This window comes from Vanellus vanellus (assembly GCF_965231255.1).
Source record: "Vanellus vanellus genome assembly, chromosome: 4".
In the NCBI taxonomy this organism is placed as follows: Eukaryota; Metazoa; Chordata; class Aves; order Charadriiformes; family Charadriidae; genus Vanellus; species Vanellus vanellus.
Window position 1 is genome coordinate 58,369,643 of NC_138909.1, and position 16,867 is coordinate 58,386,509.

At 39.1% G+C, this 16,867-nt stretch overlaps 1 protein-coding gene across 1 annotated transcript in view; it reads right to left on the reverse strand.

The window, feature by feature from the left end:
- Positions 1-404: 404 nt before the first annotated feature.
- The window catches only part of CLNK (cytokine dependent hematopoietic cell linker), a gene marked incomplete at both ends in the record, with an annotated part of 34,378 nt that continues 17,915 nt past the window's right edge, over positions 405-16,867 (reverse strand). Inside the window, 6 exons of the mRNA XM_082483092.1 lie at positions 405-551; positions 6,139-6,294; positions 6,426-6,503; positions 6,872-7,005; positions 16,003-16,165; positions 16,733-16,760. Coding sequence (XP_082339218.1) covers positions 405-551; positions 6,139-6,294; positions 6,426-6,503; positions 6,872-7,005; positions 16,003-16,165; positions 16,733-16,760 — 706 coding nt within the window. The remainder of the gene's footprint in view (positions 552-6,138; positions 6,295-6,425; positions 6,504-6,871; positions 7,006-16,002; positions 16,166-16,732; positions 16,761-16,867) is intronic.

A 16,867-nucleotide genomic window follows, 5' to 3' on the forward strand; every position in this document is an offset into this window, starting at 1 on the left:
TTTATATGACTGTAGTATGCTTATTAGGTTTTGCTACTAACTGAGCTTCAGCGACATTTAGTTAAGCAAGACCGAGTTTGGTTTTTTGTCTTGTGTTAGAAGGTAGAGTGCAAGATAAGCAAATTGCTCAATTATTGTCAAGGTACCAGGAGTCAGTCTCTCTTAACACTTTTGTGTGAATTAATACAGTGACATATACTTTACCCGTATTCTCAAAGTTACAAACAAATTACAAGAATCAAAAAATGGAGTAGATCTGTATTCTGAGTTGGAGAGAAGATTTTTAGTGGAGCGTTTAGAATGCTTCCTAATAGTACGGGGAGCTCCTTACTGAAAGGCTAATCTGATTTTTGAGACACTTAAATAACTGTTCTATTTACATCTATACAAACAAATCAGTGATGTTAAGGTGGAAAACATCTTTTGCATGACTTGAATGGATATTTAAGGTAGCATTGTTCTCTCTGGAATCCTGATTTATCCTTTCCATCAATGAGTGTGATGGGAACATACTTGTAGAAGTCAATGATCTCTTTCACAGAATTAAATTTCTGGGGGAAAAAGAAAAACTGTAATCAGTGACTGAAAATGAAATTGCTAGATGGTTTTATCTATAACATTAAAAGACTTGTAAATGACAGTATTAGAAATAGGTAATATTTTGCACAGAATTATGATTAGATTAGATGGAAGCAATCATAAAAGGAAAAGCACCAGATTTTAATCCTCTTATTTCCTTTGTGTGTCTCTGTCTTGTGTAGGAGAATGCAGCTGGCTAAGATGTCTAAGCCCTGAGAATGCAGTATCACCTGTAAAAGTTTGTGATGCCAGATGCCATGATAGATTTTGAAAAGATGAAACAACTATAAATCGTTACTAACTTTAGCCTGTCAAAAGTTACAGTTAATTAGCAGTACATGGTAATTTACACTGCAAGTTTCTTCTTTATACCTTTTAAAATATACCTGTTATTTTCCCATCAGTTTACTGAGAAAGTTGCTATAAAATCCCTTTAAAGTATGGGACAAGAAGGGTCTCAGCAGGGTTTTAGTCTCATTTGCTGGTGTTAAAAACAATTACATCCTCCAAGCCTGTTGATGTGGTTCGAGATTCCTGAAATGACCAAGCAGCAACAGAAAGCTATCCAAGCTATTTATCCTCACCTGTGCTGGTGGGAGTCTCTTAATCCTGCCATTCCAATGGTTAGCAGTCCTTTGGTTTAAACAGTTCACTTCCACAAGTGTGGAACTTGTGAGCTGTCATATCCCACTGCTAAGCTTTCATCCCACCATTGTTTCTCCTCTTGAGCTATTCTTTGGACTCATTGGTATTAAATCACTAGAACTGTACACAGTAATGCAAGCTTACTGTGACATTAATACTTATCCTGTATCTATATTATATCACATTTACTGTAAGCGTGGGCATTCGTTGTATACATGACGGTATCTTGAGGTAGTCTCTGACATCTCCAGCTGATCCACGCCCAGTTTATAACATTTGGTGAAACAGTTCCTGTATTATTTTAAGATGAAAATTATTTAATCTCAAAAACAGTATGCTAATGTTTTGAAGTTTTGTTTCTAGCTGTATACGTTTGTTCCTCTTTGCTATTTTGTCTTTATGTTCAAGATCACTATTGCTACTGGATATCTAGGCAAAACTATGGTTTGTATTTCATGCCATACCAAAGTAATCCTAACGTTTTTTATTCTAAACTTACTCTTCATCAGCATGAGTTCTTTTCCTGTTTTCTAATATTTTTTGTTGATTGGAAAGTTAAAAAGTCTTACTGTAATTGTTCATCTGCTTTGAAAATTTAATGTGGCTTCACTTGGCTAATATCATGTTATTCATCACTGCACCTTTAAGCTGTAGCCTTTTGGTAATGAGGGGAGAATCTCTCAGCTTGTACTTGGATATTTTTTCCTATTTTATTTCATCCTGTACTCTTATGTGTTAGTGAGATTTAAAATATTAAGCTCTGAGTCTCTTCATGGCTGCTCAAACTTGAACTTGACTCAGACATCGTAGTGGTGAGAACTGATGGTCCAAAATTTTATGTCCTTGGCCCTTTATAATGGAAACCCACACTTTGTTAGGCATAAAGACACCTAAAGACATTAAGATGAAGAAAATGCAATACTGCAGAATTGTTGATTTCCCTTCACTGTCTGAAGAGACTCAAACTGATCTCTGCTGTCTTAGGAATGTCCTATCTGCTGGTCTGCAGACTCTTCTGGGGAGATAAGAATGGGGTCTCAAGGAGATGAAAGGTGTAGTTACGAATTGCATAGGGGTGGTGGTAGGACTATGGACTACATCGTACATCTTGAATGAGAACAGTTTGTCCTTGAACTGTCATTCAAGCTGTGGACAAGATGTTTACCTTGTAAACATTTTTCTCAGTTGAAAGTATTGGCATCCCCTGACAGGTGTTTGCTGTGCCCATTTTCCTGGTGGTTGCTTTTGACACAACGCTGTCAGTGGAAGATGTTGTGGAAGTGCTCCATCATCTACTCTAATGAGTCAGGCCAGTTTAATGTCTGATGGAGGCAGTTGGAGCTGAAACATCTGACTCCCTTTGAAATGAACTGAGTTGAATTGATGTGACTGGTATGACCAATGGTTTGAAAATGAAAGGTAGCTGCAAATAGTGGTAGGGAGTGGTGAGGATGGAGAAAACATCTGTGGCTGGAACAGTGAGATCCAGAGATACGTGTTGGGCTGTGCTCTAAGCTTCTGTGTAAAACAGGCATTAAGTTGAAGAGGAGCCTACTCCTGCCTTTGATTTTGGTTTTGTTGTTTTTTTTTTTTTTTTTTCTTTTTATTTGGTTATTGCATTGTGAGTTTAACCTGATGCTGCAGACATGCTGAAAACATGTATTTTGTGTGTGGCAGATCTAGTTTGCAAAGGCAATAAGATATTTAAATTTTGTGTCATGATCAGCTTTAAATGTGAGCAAGGTTTTGATTTCCTTATCTTCAAAAGAACTGTGTACATGAAAAGAAGCAGTGTTACAGGTATCTCTGGATCTTTAATATTGAAAAATTGGGGGAAGGCAACAGACAAGTAGAGCGTGCTCAGGACAGCAATTTTGAATGTAAATGCCTAAATTCCACGTGTATCCCATTTGGGGATCTGGTCTATATAGCTTTATGTGATTTGGACTTTAGTGAGCTCAGTATAATATATGAAATATGTATGTAGATATGAACATCTGTGGATAAATTGCTAGCAAAAGATATAGCTCTGCTAACAGTTAGTGGTTAGGTGTTTTTTTTTTTTTCCTGCTTATATTCATTATATTCCAGCTTAATACTAATTTATCTGCATGGGACTTCAGTTACTTGTCGTTAATCACCATCACATTGATGGAGAGGTAACAACTTTTTAAAATAGACAGAAATATGAGGATCAATGCTCCCCCACCCACCCCCTGGTCTTAGAGGGCTAGATGAGAGTTGACAATGTACTCATGAAAGTTGAATTAAATACATTAAAAAAATATTGTTAATCAAGTCTTTTTTGATCATACAACGTGTTAATCCCTCATAAATTGTATATGAAAAATCAAGAGTTGCAGTAGGATAGTGAAACATTTGAATAATGACGTGTAGGAAAAAGCAAGTTTTTAGTGGATGGGAATAGACTAATCTGAAAGTGAAAACCTGCTGCAGAAAATCAGTAGGATTGAACCTTTGAATAAAATGATCAATGTGGGAGAAATGTAGTAAGTCTGTTGTTTAGGTTGCTTTCTCTTTAGCAGGTGAAGAGGGAATATTCAGCTAATTTAGATAAAGCAGCCTGTCTGTCTGCATTGCGTACTGCAGAATGTGGTGTAACAAAGAGAGGGGCAATGGAGAGAGTTCTAGAAAGCATTTTAACAGACATTGGAAAATCACAGGTAGCAATTTTGCTGTAATCCACAGCCTTACAAATTGTTTTCGCTCTCCTGAGATAAGAACCTTAAGCAAGGTGCGGAAATTGATATGTCTGTTTTCAAGAAAAAGCATTTTCAGGGAATCCTTTCTGGCTGCCTAAGATGGAAGTAGCTGTGCTGAGCAAGCTTGGTGCCGTTAATTATTGCCCAGTGCGATGTTAATTTTCTTTTCATGTCTGCTGCTGAGAATAGCTCGTAGAAGTGGGAGGCTGTCATTTCTCTGGCTCTCTGTTACTACACATAGCTGATTAGCAAAACAATTCTGATTATTTTTTTGTTTGTAGTTGATCTATGGCAGGATTTTCGAATTCAGAGAAACCATACCCATTAAAAAAGAGGTCTTAAGGTAACGTGTCATGATTACAGCTTTGGCCTGGTAGAGTCAAGTCTTGGATATACTGTTGGCTATTAATTAGATGCTTGGAATCCTTATTCTGGAATTGTGACATTAGAATTTGACTGTTGTCAGTCCAGACCCACTGTTTAAGATACAGACTTTCTATGCAGAATTTGGAGCAAACAGCAAAGTCGTGTATTTTGTTATTTCCTGAGATGGGAGGGATTGTGTTCTCCTTCCTTTTAGTTCAGTAAAAATTGTTCAAATTGTTTGTGTGTTGTTCAGGTAATTTTCTAGTTGCCTTGTTAAATCTGTTAAAATGATGAAAATTTAGTTTTATGTCTTTATTCTGTGGTGTACCATACACAATACTGCATTATCCTGTAGCATACCGTATTTCGGTTCCGTTCCATGTTTTCAGTCAGTCATTGTTTGTAAGCTCAGCCCTTTTTTACCGGGGTCATTACAGTAAGACTAAACAATGTAAGAACCACAGAAAACTAAATTTGCCTTCTCCGAAATTGTACTAAAACTCCAGGAAATTATCTCTGAGGTTCAGTTCAGAAATGCAGCCGATGTTTTACGAAAGACTGATGGTTCGCTACAGCAATGCAGCCCTCCTGCTACAGAAAACGCCCTTCTGCTTCTCAAACTGTTTCAGTGTGCTTGAACAATGAAGGATATATTTCCCTCCTTATTAAACCGTTGTTCCTGAAGAACAACTTGCCAGTAAACCTTGCCCTGCATCTCTGAAAGCTCATGAATCCTATCCCATGTTTTCTAATAAGAATCTAAATGTAAACCTTGGAGCTGTCAAATTTATCAAGTCAGTTTTGATTTAAGTTTTTATTTTTTTTTTAAGTCTACCTATAGAAAAGATAAGTTTTAAAAGTATCGACACACATAAAAAGGATGCAATTGAAGATTCGGCTACAGAGGCTTTGCTGTTTCACCTTGGTTGGATTGCTGTCTGTCATTGATGTAGCTGATAACTCTCATAGTAGTTTGTTTTGCTTTCTGCTGTGCAGCTGGTCCTCCCTTATGTGCCCCTTTTGTGCTCAGCTGAGCATTCTTTAAGTTTCTTTTAATTTTTTTTTTTGAGTATCACATCTTTATAGAGATGGCTGTTTGTTTTAACTTTTATTTTCTTCTGTGAAAGACGTGCTGATACAGTAGTTGTTATTCAACCATATAGGTGGAATAAGAATTAGACTCTTATCGTGAATAGAATTTAATTTAATTACGTAAAAAAGCATTGCTAATGTAAAGGGATTTTCTAATTGAAGTTTATCATATCTGAAAGATTGATTGGTGGGGACCCACGTGATTTAACTGCTTCTGAATATCCATGATAATTTTTGTCCTATTTCCTCTTTTTTTTTTTTTTTTTAAGATACTGATTCCCCTTTGCTGTATGAGACGGACAATAGGAGTCATTAAGCAGCAATAATACCAACAGGCCATGCCGTCAGATTCATGGAGTTGTATGTATTTTAAAATATCTGCTTATATTATAACAAGCTAAAATAATATGTACACCTGGAAAGGGAGGGCTTTTCTTTCCCCTTTACTTTGCAAGTGTTACTTAGAGTAGGTAGAAGTATTATAAGTACTCAAGAAATTTTCACATTGATTTAAATCGGAATTTGAACATGATATGTAAAACTTGGTTTTAAATTATTATCTTGAAGTTGCTTGAAACTTTGACATACTTGAAATGAGAGTATTGTAAAAGAAACTTCAAGGAAACAGCGAGTTTGTTATGTGGGAGAGTTTATAACTAATCTTTGGTATTAAGGACTTGTGAAGTGTGACATAAAAGTAATAGACCGTAACATTAGGTGGGATTTTACTTACATCTTCTCCTCTGAGCCCTGTTCCCAGTGCGTATTGTTGGCTCTCTTCCAGAAAACGTACTTTAATGTTGTATACTTTTCTTCCATAATAGACGACCAAAACATACGGTTCAGCGTTTGATTTCTTTGAACAATCTCTAACCAAGAATGTCTCATCCTGTATGGCAGGGATTTAAATTATGGATTGTATGGTGAGTTCACAAAAAAACTTGTAAGCCATCGTGTACAAGTTTACAGGGACTTTCTCCAAGAGTTTACACGTCAGGTTTTGAGATAAATTGTACTTACAATGTTTTCCTGTAACAGTGCCTTCTCTGCTTCATGGCGATCATATTCTCCAATGTACCATTCATATTTGTTTAAGTCCTTAATTTTAAGATAGCATAATCAGTGTATAGAAATTAACCACATCGGGCAGAAGCAAAAGCCAGCGAAAACAGATTATATCTAATATGTATTTAAAGCAAGTTTAACCCAGTTTATAAAAATAATTGCAATGCATCTGTATTGAGAAGTCCTGTTAGGAATCTGAATCAAATTAGATGTGTAAATTCTTACCCGAGAGCTTATATTGGACTGTTTTCAGGGGTGCTGAATACCCACAGCTTTCAGACCACTTAAGTTCTTGGGGAAACGTTTTCAGTAAACTGCAGTTCTTACAGTGTGTGTGTGCCCTATAGTGATAATCCTGTTTTTTAAGAACTGGTCTCTTTATGAAGCGAAGCATTCTTTACCTTTTCAGTGGGTTGGGTAAGAGATTGCATTTCCTGTTTTTCAAGTGAATGCTTTAATTTATATTTGCATGCTGTGTATGGTGTAGGAGACGGTGACCTAGTCACTGATGAGTCCTCTACATTTAACACGGACCCTGCAAAAGTAAATTCAGAAGGAAAAAAAGTTGTATTTTTTAAACTTAGGGTATAATGAAACTATAAATTATCAGTTTTACTTAGTAAGTCTGAGAATAGCATTTACAGTTCAGAAATACAATATTGTGATATGAACCTGTAAAATTTAGAGCTGTGGGTTACGACTGGTCTTGTGCTAATGCAGCACCAGTGAGTGCAGGTTCGTGCCTCAAGAAATTTAACACATTGGTTTCCTCATGTTTTTTAACTGACATCACTGTGCCAGGTTCTTGCGCACATAAACATAGCAAAATATTAAAGATAAACTATTAATAAAATAGGAAATGCTAAATAAAATAATAAATATGGGACTTTTGTATTCTAAAAGTGTAACAGTTCATTCTGTTCTACTTCTACCTTTTGTGCCGCTTGTATTTGTGTTGCATCAGAGCTGCTGTTTTGTTGGATCCTGTTAAAGCCCCTTATCCCATTACAGCTAGGATTGTTCCCACCAAGCTATCGAAACCTTAAAGGATTCGGAGGTTCAGCCATGCTGACGTGACTTGTTTCAACTAACAAATTTAGGACCAAGAGGGGAGGTTGCTCTTGCACTTAGAAAAAGGTGAGGGTGGTGGTCCCCGGTTGCGTGCTCCAGCTCCATACTGCCCTGCTGAGAAGGCAGCACGCTGAGGGAGCTTACATAGCTGAAAACCATCCTCCCAAATCAAATGCCATTCACTGTCTGTACATGTAGGGCTGCCATTTACCAGCCGGACCCGGCTTGCCATGTCACTGGGGAGCTGTGCGAGTTCAGGGGATGGGGCAGGAACACGAAGCGTTGGGGTAATGTGGGAAGCTTGGGCTGAGTCCGATTAGGAGGCAGCAGAAACAGCCTGAGAAAAGCAATAGTGTACCTTCAATGTATAGGTTAAATGCAGTTTGCAGGTACACAACACGAGGGAAGAATGATTAATCAAAGATAAAAAACCATCATATCCTGCTCTACACAGAAAGCATTTTTTTTTTGTTTCATGCAATGCTGGTGGGAGAAATGACCTAGTGCCTATTGTAAAAGTAAATGAGAAAAACGTGATTATCAATGGCTTCCATCTTTTCCTTCTGGTTACTGTCACAAGAGACAGTACTGTTTGCCAAAGCGGTATTTCATTATGGTTTATCTATTGTTCATGCTTTATCAGTTTATTATTTTTCTGCCCATATATAGCATATGACAGAAGATTAAAGAAATCCGACTTGGAAGACCTTCTTTTCCAGAAGAATAATAGTTCTCACTGTGTTTCACAACATCCACTGATCTCAGTAGACAAACAGCCATGGTCTTCAGCAGGCAACGGGTCCCTTCACAGAAGAAATCACTGTTCAAAGGCTCTGCGACCAGACACCTACATTGTGTTTCTGCAGTCAGTTTGAGGTATCAAAATGCAAATGTGTCACCATTCAGCTTATCGGATCCTGATTTTGGCATTTGTGTTCACATTGCATTTTTGGTGCTATGCCCAGATACTGTATTTTTAAAATGAGACCCTACAGCTAGGGGAGGTGGGCTTGTTTAGCCTGGCAGTGGCTGAAGTTAAGGTGAATCCTACTTTATCTGAACAAATAATACAATCCATATGTTCTTCCTGGTGTTAGTTGCTTTTGCCATAAATTTACATTATGCAACTTAGAGGGTCTTGGCACAGCTTAGGGGTTTTAACAATATAGGGCATTTGCAGAGGCAGTTAAGGGAAAATATAAAAGCATAGTAAGTGTTGTCAAGGTCAGTAGGAGGTTACCAGCATGGATGATTCCTATAGCTCCTCGGTCACCAAAGCCCCTGGGTCTCTTTTTAAAGACTGGAGATACAGCATAAGCTAACTTGGCTCGTGCATTCTAATGACATTCAAAAACCCCAAAAGATCAAGGTCATGTATTCCGTCTAAGGTATAGATACACCTCTTTATCAATGAATCTGTATATGAAAGATAAATATATCAGAGAGTTTCCTTTCCAGTATCTTTTATCTTTAGTACACATTTCTGCAAAAAGAAATCATATTTACAAAACAGAGTGATAAGTGTTTTATTTTGCTGACACAATTCTTATAATGAAGTTTGTCTAATAAAGGGATTTTGCTTTTTATAAGTCTTTAAGTAGATGCTGGGGTGTTTTTCTATTTTTTTTTTTTTTTTTTTTGGGGGGGGGGGGCAGGGGTTTACAGAAATACTTTTCAAAGCAGGGGTAACTATATTGAAGGGTAGGGATGAGCCACAGAAATTTTGGGTTAAATGCTAGTGAGGCCATATTTTTCTAAAAAAAAAATTAGGTAGAGGGGTTGGTGGACAACAGATACAACAGGATATGACAGTAAAAAGCTAGCACAACTTTTAGTAGTGTTTGTAGAAGTATTGCCTTCAAGATTAGGGAGACTGTGCACATGAATCAAGTGATACTGCTCCTGTGTGTTGCGTTCAGTTCTGAGAATCTTAGAGATCCAGGGAAAATGAGCAGAGGGATGTTGCCACAGTTCCTGGGCAAGCTGTACCACAGGCCTTCCTTGGCAGGGCATGCCACCAATGTTAATGTTGGCTTCCAGTATGTTCCCTTAGGTAAAACCACACAGTCCGGGGGATGTCCTGTTTCCAACCATAATTATTTGACAGCCCTGCCTTATAATGGCACCTACAAGTCCTTCCCTCTAGGAATCTGGGATAAATCTAAAGCGATTTCTTCAAAGATCAGTGTATTTGTTAACACAAAGGCATTAAACCCATAGTAGCTGCTTTATTATGTCCTGGACATCTGTAGCTTCCGTTTAGCCCAGCTGATTGCATCTCTGCCTGGAAAAGCGAGGACAGTTGTGCTCACAGTGTGCTCTTTCTTGGCGGGTGTCTCTTTGTATGCCCAATTTGTATTCTTTTCCTCTCCCCATTGTCCTTCAGTGGCTTGTCCAAATCCCTTTCCTTTTTGGGGTTGGGTTTAACACTTGCATTCTAGGTTGGCCGTTTCTTGAACCAGGCACGGGGTATAGCCGAGCAAGTAACTCTGTTTCTTCACTACTATCGACTATGCTGTTTTTTCACTTGTTTTCTGCTTGCTTGATTTAACAATCCCTTTGCACTAACTCCGTGCATTTGAAATCTCCAGTGCAGACGTGCACAGGTAGAAACACGAATCTATTTCTTACTTGTATTTATCCCTGCTAGGTTTGAGTTTTCAAAGCAATCTCTGGTTCTTACCTGAGCTGCAAACACTTTTAGAAGTCCGCGTACACGGAAGGCTAGGAGAAAGCAATAAGTGAAAGCAATGTCAGCAAAATATTTCTGTTAGTGGCGAGTATTTAAGTAAGAGTCAAACGAGAGAGCAATGCATAGCTGTGCTTCCCCCGAATACCCCTTTCTCTACTGATTGCAGCTGTGGGCCTCCCTGGGTTTTGGGTGATAGTTTTGTATTTAGTGTCTTTTGACAGATTTCTCTTCCATTAATTTCACCAGCCACTTTTTGAAGTCATTTACATTTTTACTCTCCACAAGAGTATTTGGCAAGAGTTTCACTTTTTAACTGCATCTGTAGTGAGGCACAAGTTGCTTTTGTTCGTTCTGGGCCTGTTCCCTGCTAAGTTCACCTGATGTTCCCAGCCCTTCTGTAGGAAGACCCAGGGAGCTGTTGTCCCCTGTCCTTTCTGATTTTCTAGACCGCTGCTGAGTACCCGGCTGGTATTTTGTTGTGCTGTTAATTAGAATGGTTACACTGGGAAAAGCATCGGCCAAATAACTTCCCGTGGGAGGCACTGGTACCGCACAAGAAGAAAGAAAATACTGGGGGTCACAAATAGTGTCATGTTTACTCCAGACAATAATTTTATCTTGGAGAAATGCCATCATTGTAAACAAGGCTAGATGAGAGGTTCAGTATTTGTCTAGGAAAGATGTGAAATCATTCATATACTTCCTATACTTTATCCTTACTTTTGTTTTTTGTTGAGTTCTTTAGGAGGATATGGACTCAAAAGCATGTTTAGAAAAGAAAGATTTGTGTAGGTTAGAAAAGAAAAATAGGAGCAACTGTGTCAGGTTTCTGTGGAAGAATAGTTGGCCTTTGAAAGGCCAAGTATGTATTCTTTGTATATAAAAACAGAAAATAGGGGCAAGAGGAAATGCTGAGACTGGAGATGGCAGAGCTTCTTTATACAGTATATTTAACACCCTATCACGGAAAGTGAGACAAAAATGTAATACAGTAGTATGCTATTAAAGATAACAATTGAATGTGCAATTACAATAGCTTGGAAGCAATTCCCAAAGATGGTTCTTGTCATGCACCAGGGCAAAACCTAATCTATCACTACACGGCATCAGAAAATGATATCATCTTGCTTTTATTGCCCAGTGAAGTATGATTTTCTAGAGCCGAATGTTTAGTCCTTGAAGCATCCAAAACGAACTCCTGAAATTCTTACATTCCTACCTGGCTTCAGGATGATGCTTTGGTTTATACTGTTGTGCTTGAAAAGGTATTTCAGGTTTCTTCCCCAAATCTGTAGCTATTAATAAAACGAATAAGAACTTATTATTTCCTCTTGTATGTAACTTTCACAGTATCTAGAAACTACTGTGAAATAAATTAACTTAATTAAATTCATATATGAGGGGAGGCAGTTGAATAGAAAAAGCTGATAGGCTACAATCAGTCTGGCTTAAATGAGTCAGCTAATGACTTCAGTGGGAAACGTTTATACTAGCACTGAATGTTATATGGTGAACATTACAAGTTTTGCCAAATATGGCTTAACATGCTGGTAAATAATGCAAAATGCTGTACTAGAAGTATACAGAGGCTTCATAAATCCTTTTTCGAGGACAGGATAGGTAGGCATTAAATGGATTAATGCAGTCAATGCTATTTCTAGCTGAAAATCAGGAAACTGCCTTAATCCGCAAAATGAAATGCCAGAGGAAATTGTGAACTCATTAACACAGAGGTGTAAACAGCATAAAAATCATGTAGCCTGTGTCTGTCTTCCGAGTAACATTGTTTTTTTCCATGGACCTTTATGCACAGTGAGCGGCTTAAGCTGTTTTTTCCAAGCTGTTTATACATCTGAAGAATTGACTTCTTTTTTAAACGTGTTTTTTGGGGGAGGGGTGTTTGGTTTTTGTTGTTGTTTTTTTTTTTTTTTTTTTAAAGTCAAACTGCTTTTTATAGCTTTAAAAACCTAAAGCTTTTAAAAATCTTTCTTTCAAAATTCTCACCCTCAAATTACAGGAGAGGAGCAAGATGGAGAAAAGGGAGATATCCTCTGTGCAGATTCAGTCTTTTCAGGATATCCTTCCTACAGGTTTTTAGGTTCCAACACTCTTATTTTCCCCAAGACCTTAAGACTTTGATTTGCTTAGAACAAATGTGATATCCTGGATCCTGAATTAGCTGTAGTTAATGCCAAGTTAAATTCCTTTTATCTGCTACCTCTTCCACAACTGTTGAGGTCCCTCTAAATCTCTCTATTCTCAGCAGACATATACCTGGGGGATGTCTCTTACTCATTTAAATATAGAGCCAGACAGCCTGATGCTACACAGCAGGATAGGTGTCAGGTTCCTATACTGATCACTTCAGCTGGAGTTTTAATGACAGAATATTTTGTTCTTGGAATATGAAGGTAAGACAGTAAATTAATATCATATTATTAAATACTAACCTTGTTCTCTTCCAGGTGCCTATATAAAATGATAACATAGACAGTAAATAACTTTATTTTGATTACCAAGTTGAACTTGCACTAACAGACCCAACTATCTTTTAATTTTAAAACAATTTATAGAAATTCAATCATTAATAACTGATCCCTTTGTAAAATAGGCTTGAATTCTGATCTAAGTCCAATGGCAGCAAGCAGAACTGGATTTTGAGGGGCATAAGTGAACATGTGGTGTACTGCAATGATCACCATTTCATGACCATTACTGTGCATCAGTTTAACTTACAATATGGTTTTCCTTCATTGATCTTGTATGAAATCAAGAGATTGATTTTGATTGACTGGAGTTACACTATCCAAAGATTAAAATCAGTCATTTCTTTTTCAGGCTCCTTAACTGACAGTACAATTGTTTACTGTCGTGGCAGATACTTCGTTCAAAACCACTGTGTGAAGAGTCTTAATTCAGCATATTATGTTACAAAGAAGTGAATGATAGACAGGTGTCTAAAGACCAGAGTTTGACTCATAAATTTTCTCTGTATTTCTCTATTATTTTGATTCACATGGGAATAGCAATTATTTTGTTTGTTAATTTGATGCACAGAATACTATAATACATAAATATTAAAGAAAATAATGTTTTACTCTTTGTAGATGTTGCACTTTGATTCTTCCTTAAAAGTTACTTCCCCAATAATATTTTCCCATTACTTAGAAGTTCGTCTCATTCAGGTTGGAAGGGGCCCAGGCAGGTCTCCAGTCCAAGCTCCTTCTTAAAGCACGGTGAACTGCCAGATGAGACCTGGGCTCAGAGCTTTGTCCAGCTGGGTCTTGCAAACCTCCAGAACATAGATTTTACAGCTTCTCTGGGCAACCTCTTTCAACACCCCCGTAACTATCCTCATAATTATTTTTTCTTCCTTATTTCTGGTTGAAAACTTCCTCATTTCAAGATAATTGCCTCTTATGCTTCCACTGTGCACTCTGTAAAGTGTCAGGCTCTGCCTTCTTGATAATCTCTCTTAGGCAGTGGCAGGCTGCTGTTGGGTTCCCCCAGAGCCGTACCCCCACCCCCAGGCTAAGGGACCCCAGCCCCATCAGCCTCATTTCACAGGGCAGGAGCTGCACCCCTTGCTCTGGCGACCCTTTGCTGACCCACTCTTGTCAACAGCAGCCTTGTGCAGTACTCCAGGTGTCATCTAATGAGAGATGAGTAAAAGGCAATAGTCCCTTCCCTTGATCTCTTGGCTATGCTTCTGTTGATACAGCTCGATACGCTATTAGCCTTTACGGCCACCAAGGGCACACCAGTGGCTCGTGTTCAGCCTGGGATCCCCAAGTCCCTTTGAGCAGAGCTGCTGCCAAGGGGGTTAGTCCACCCTGGGGCAGGATTTTGCATTTGTCCTTTCCAATTTCAGGAGGCTGCTCTTGACCCTTTCCTACAGCCTGCCTGGGTCCTGGTGAAGGGCTGTCCTGCTCTCAAACCTATTGACCTGCTGTTTGGTGTCTGTACCCCCAACAAGGGCACACTCTGTGACCCTCCGGGTCACAATGAAACTATGGAGCTCCTATGAGGAGAGGCTGAGAGAGTTGGGGTTGTTCAACCTGGAGAAGAGAGGCTCTGGGAGACCTTATAGTGGCCTTCCAGTACCTAAAGGGGGCCTACAGGGGAGCTGGGGAAGGACTTTTTAGAAGGGCATGTGGTGATAAGATGGGGGGTAATGGCTTTAAACTGAAAGAGGATAGATTTAGATTAGATACTAGGAAGAAACTTTTTACTATGGTGAAGCACTGGAACAGGTTGCCCAAAGAAGTTGTGGAAGCTCCATCCCCGGAGGTGTTCAAGGCCAGGCTGGATGGGGCTTTGAGCAACCTGGTCTAGTGGGAGGTGTCCCTGCCTATGGCGGGGATGTTGGAACTTGATGATCTTCAAGGCCCCTTCCAATCTAAACCATTCTATGATTTATGTCTTCAGATCTATCTGAATGGGAAGCAATGCAAATTAAATTTTATCTTTTCTGTGTTATGAGCTATACAATATGTAAGATGTAGCCAAACTAAGAGCCTGTTAGGAGCTGCAGTATTTGTGCAGCTGTACAGTGACCAGCCAGAAATATTAATTGCAGATGTAAGATATTTATTGCTCTTGGGCTTGTTTTCATATTTGGTTTGTAATGAGTCAGTATGTAGGATAAGACAAAGCTTTTTGTGTTAATGTATTATCTTTCTGGCCAATATATATATTTTTTTTAACATTAAATGTTAATTACAATATTGCAATCAAACAATGTTTTCTAGTGACCTTTCAAACCAAAAGAGTTTCTAACCACAGGAGGAGTGAGGTTTGGGACAGCCTCCCAGTTAGAACTGTGGAGAAGAAAAACTCAAAGGATTTGAAAGTTAGAGCAAAACCAGTCTATAGATTTGTGCTGCAGCCCACTGCGGTAGGAAACAGCTGGGCTTGACTAGCGTAGAGATTCCTTTCTTTCCTCTGTCCCCTTGCAATAAGATAAAAACGCAATACAACAGAAACCTATTAGTGCAGTAAATAGAACATTCAGTAAGAAGCACAAAGTGCCATAAATTATAACCTGTCTCTGAATTTTACAAACATCCTTTAACATTCTGTGTTATTGTAGGGACTGTATCTCAATACATCTTAAAGGAAACCACTTGTCATAACTAAACCCCTTTATTACTAAACCCATTTCCTCTGCTTTACTTTATTGGCCCAAATGGAAAGTGAAGAAACTTAAAAACTTTTTTTACAGAAACTGGGATCTGAAAAAAAATAATCACTTGCCTTTACCAGTCTCCGTGAAAAAGTTACTGCGTTCTGCATTATATATGCCTATAGGTGCATGCCCAGCATCACCTCTCTCGGGTTCTGCCCTCTGCCCACTGCCAGTTGGTGCAGGGCTCACTGGTGGCAGGGCTGCAGGCAGCTGTGCTGGGAGGAGAGGTGGTCAGCTTGGAGGTGCGGGGAGGCAGGGAAGGGGCTTTTTAGTCTCTGTCAGACAGGGGAACTCAGAGCTGCTGCTTCAGCATCTCTGGTGTTGAGGCCATACGTATCTCTGCGGTGCCCAGAGCCTAGAGCTGCCCATGGTGGAGCTTTGCAGACCAGCTGTGAGGAAGGTGGGTTGTGAGCTGGAGGATGGGGCCAGTGGGAGATGAACTGGGGGATGTACTGGGGCTTATAGGGCTGCCCATGGCTCGGGAGGTTTGAGGACATAGCGGAGTGTGAGCTTGGGCTGGTGGGCTGTGCTGGGCTCAGAGGGTGGCCAGGACCATGCATCACTGTGGCTGTGGTCCCCACCTCGCTGGGGAGGGTGGTGAGGGCTTCGGCTGGGGGAAGCCATAGGACCACGCAGGTGGCTGAGCAGCAGCGTGGTGACCCCCTCAGTTGCTGCTGAAGCCATGTTGTGGGCAAAGCTGCCATTTGTCTGAGGTGATGGATTTTGCAGGACTTGTGAGAGGCCCTAGGGAAGGAGAGGGGAAGGAGAAGGAAAAAGGAGCAGGGGAGTGTGTGGGGGGTGGTAATAGGCAAGGTTCATTCTGGGTATAAAACTTGACAATTTTTATTTCTCTCATTGAAAAGTATTTTTGAGGTAGCCTTGCATTTACATCACAGTAACACTACTACACTTCTCTATTAACCCTATAATTTCGGTTTTCTGCTTTTAAATATCTATGTGGAATCTCTATTTCTCTGAAAGAGTGTCTCGCCTGCTGTTCGCTGTCCATAGACACTTCCAGTATCTGGTCCTTGTGACATGCTTTTACGTGGATACTTGGGAAGGTAGCTTTGCACTGTATCTATGGTTTTATTTCTGCAAGCAACTTCAGGGACTTACGTGCCATTCAGAGAGTAGCAGTATGGAAAATGGGACACACATTTAAGATAGATACACTTATGACCCAAAGCTAATACGATTCTATAGTATTTTTTTACCTAATAGGCTAAAATACTGTTACAAGAGAGGATGCGCAGCTGTGGAATATGTATGGGTTTTATAGTCCTAATATATACAAATATGATTACTTACTTTGTTTAGTTCCTTAACGGATAGATGTCTGGAAAAGAATGAATTATATGCAAAACATTTAATTATTATAAAATAAAAATCACTTTGAGTACTTAAATACTTTGATTATATTATCACTGAAAATTAACAGCCCTT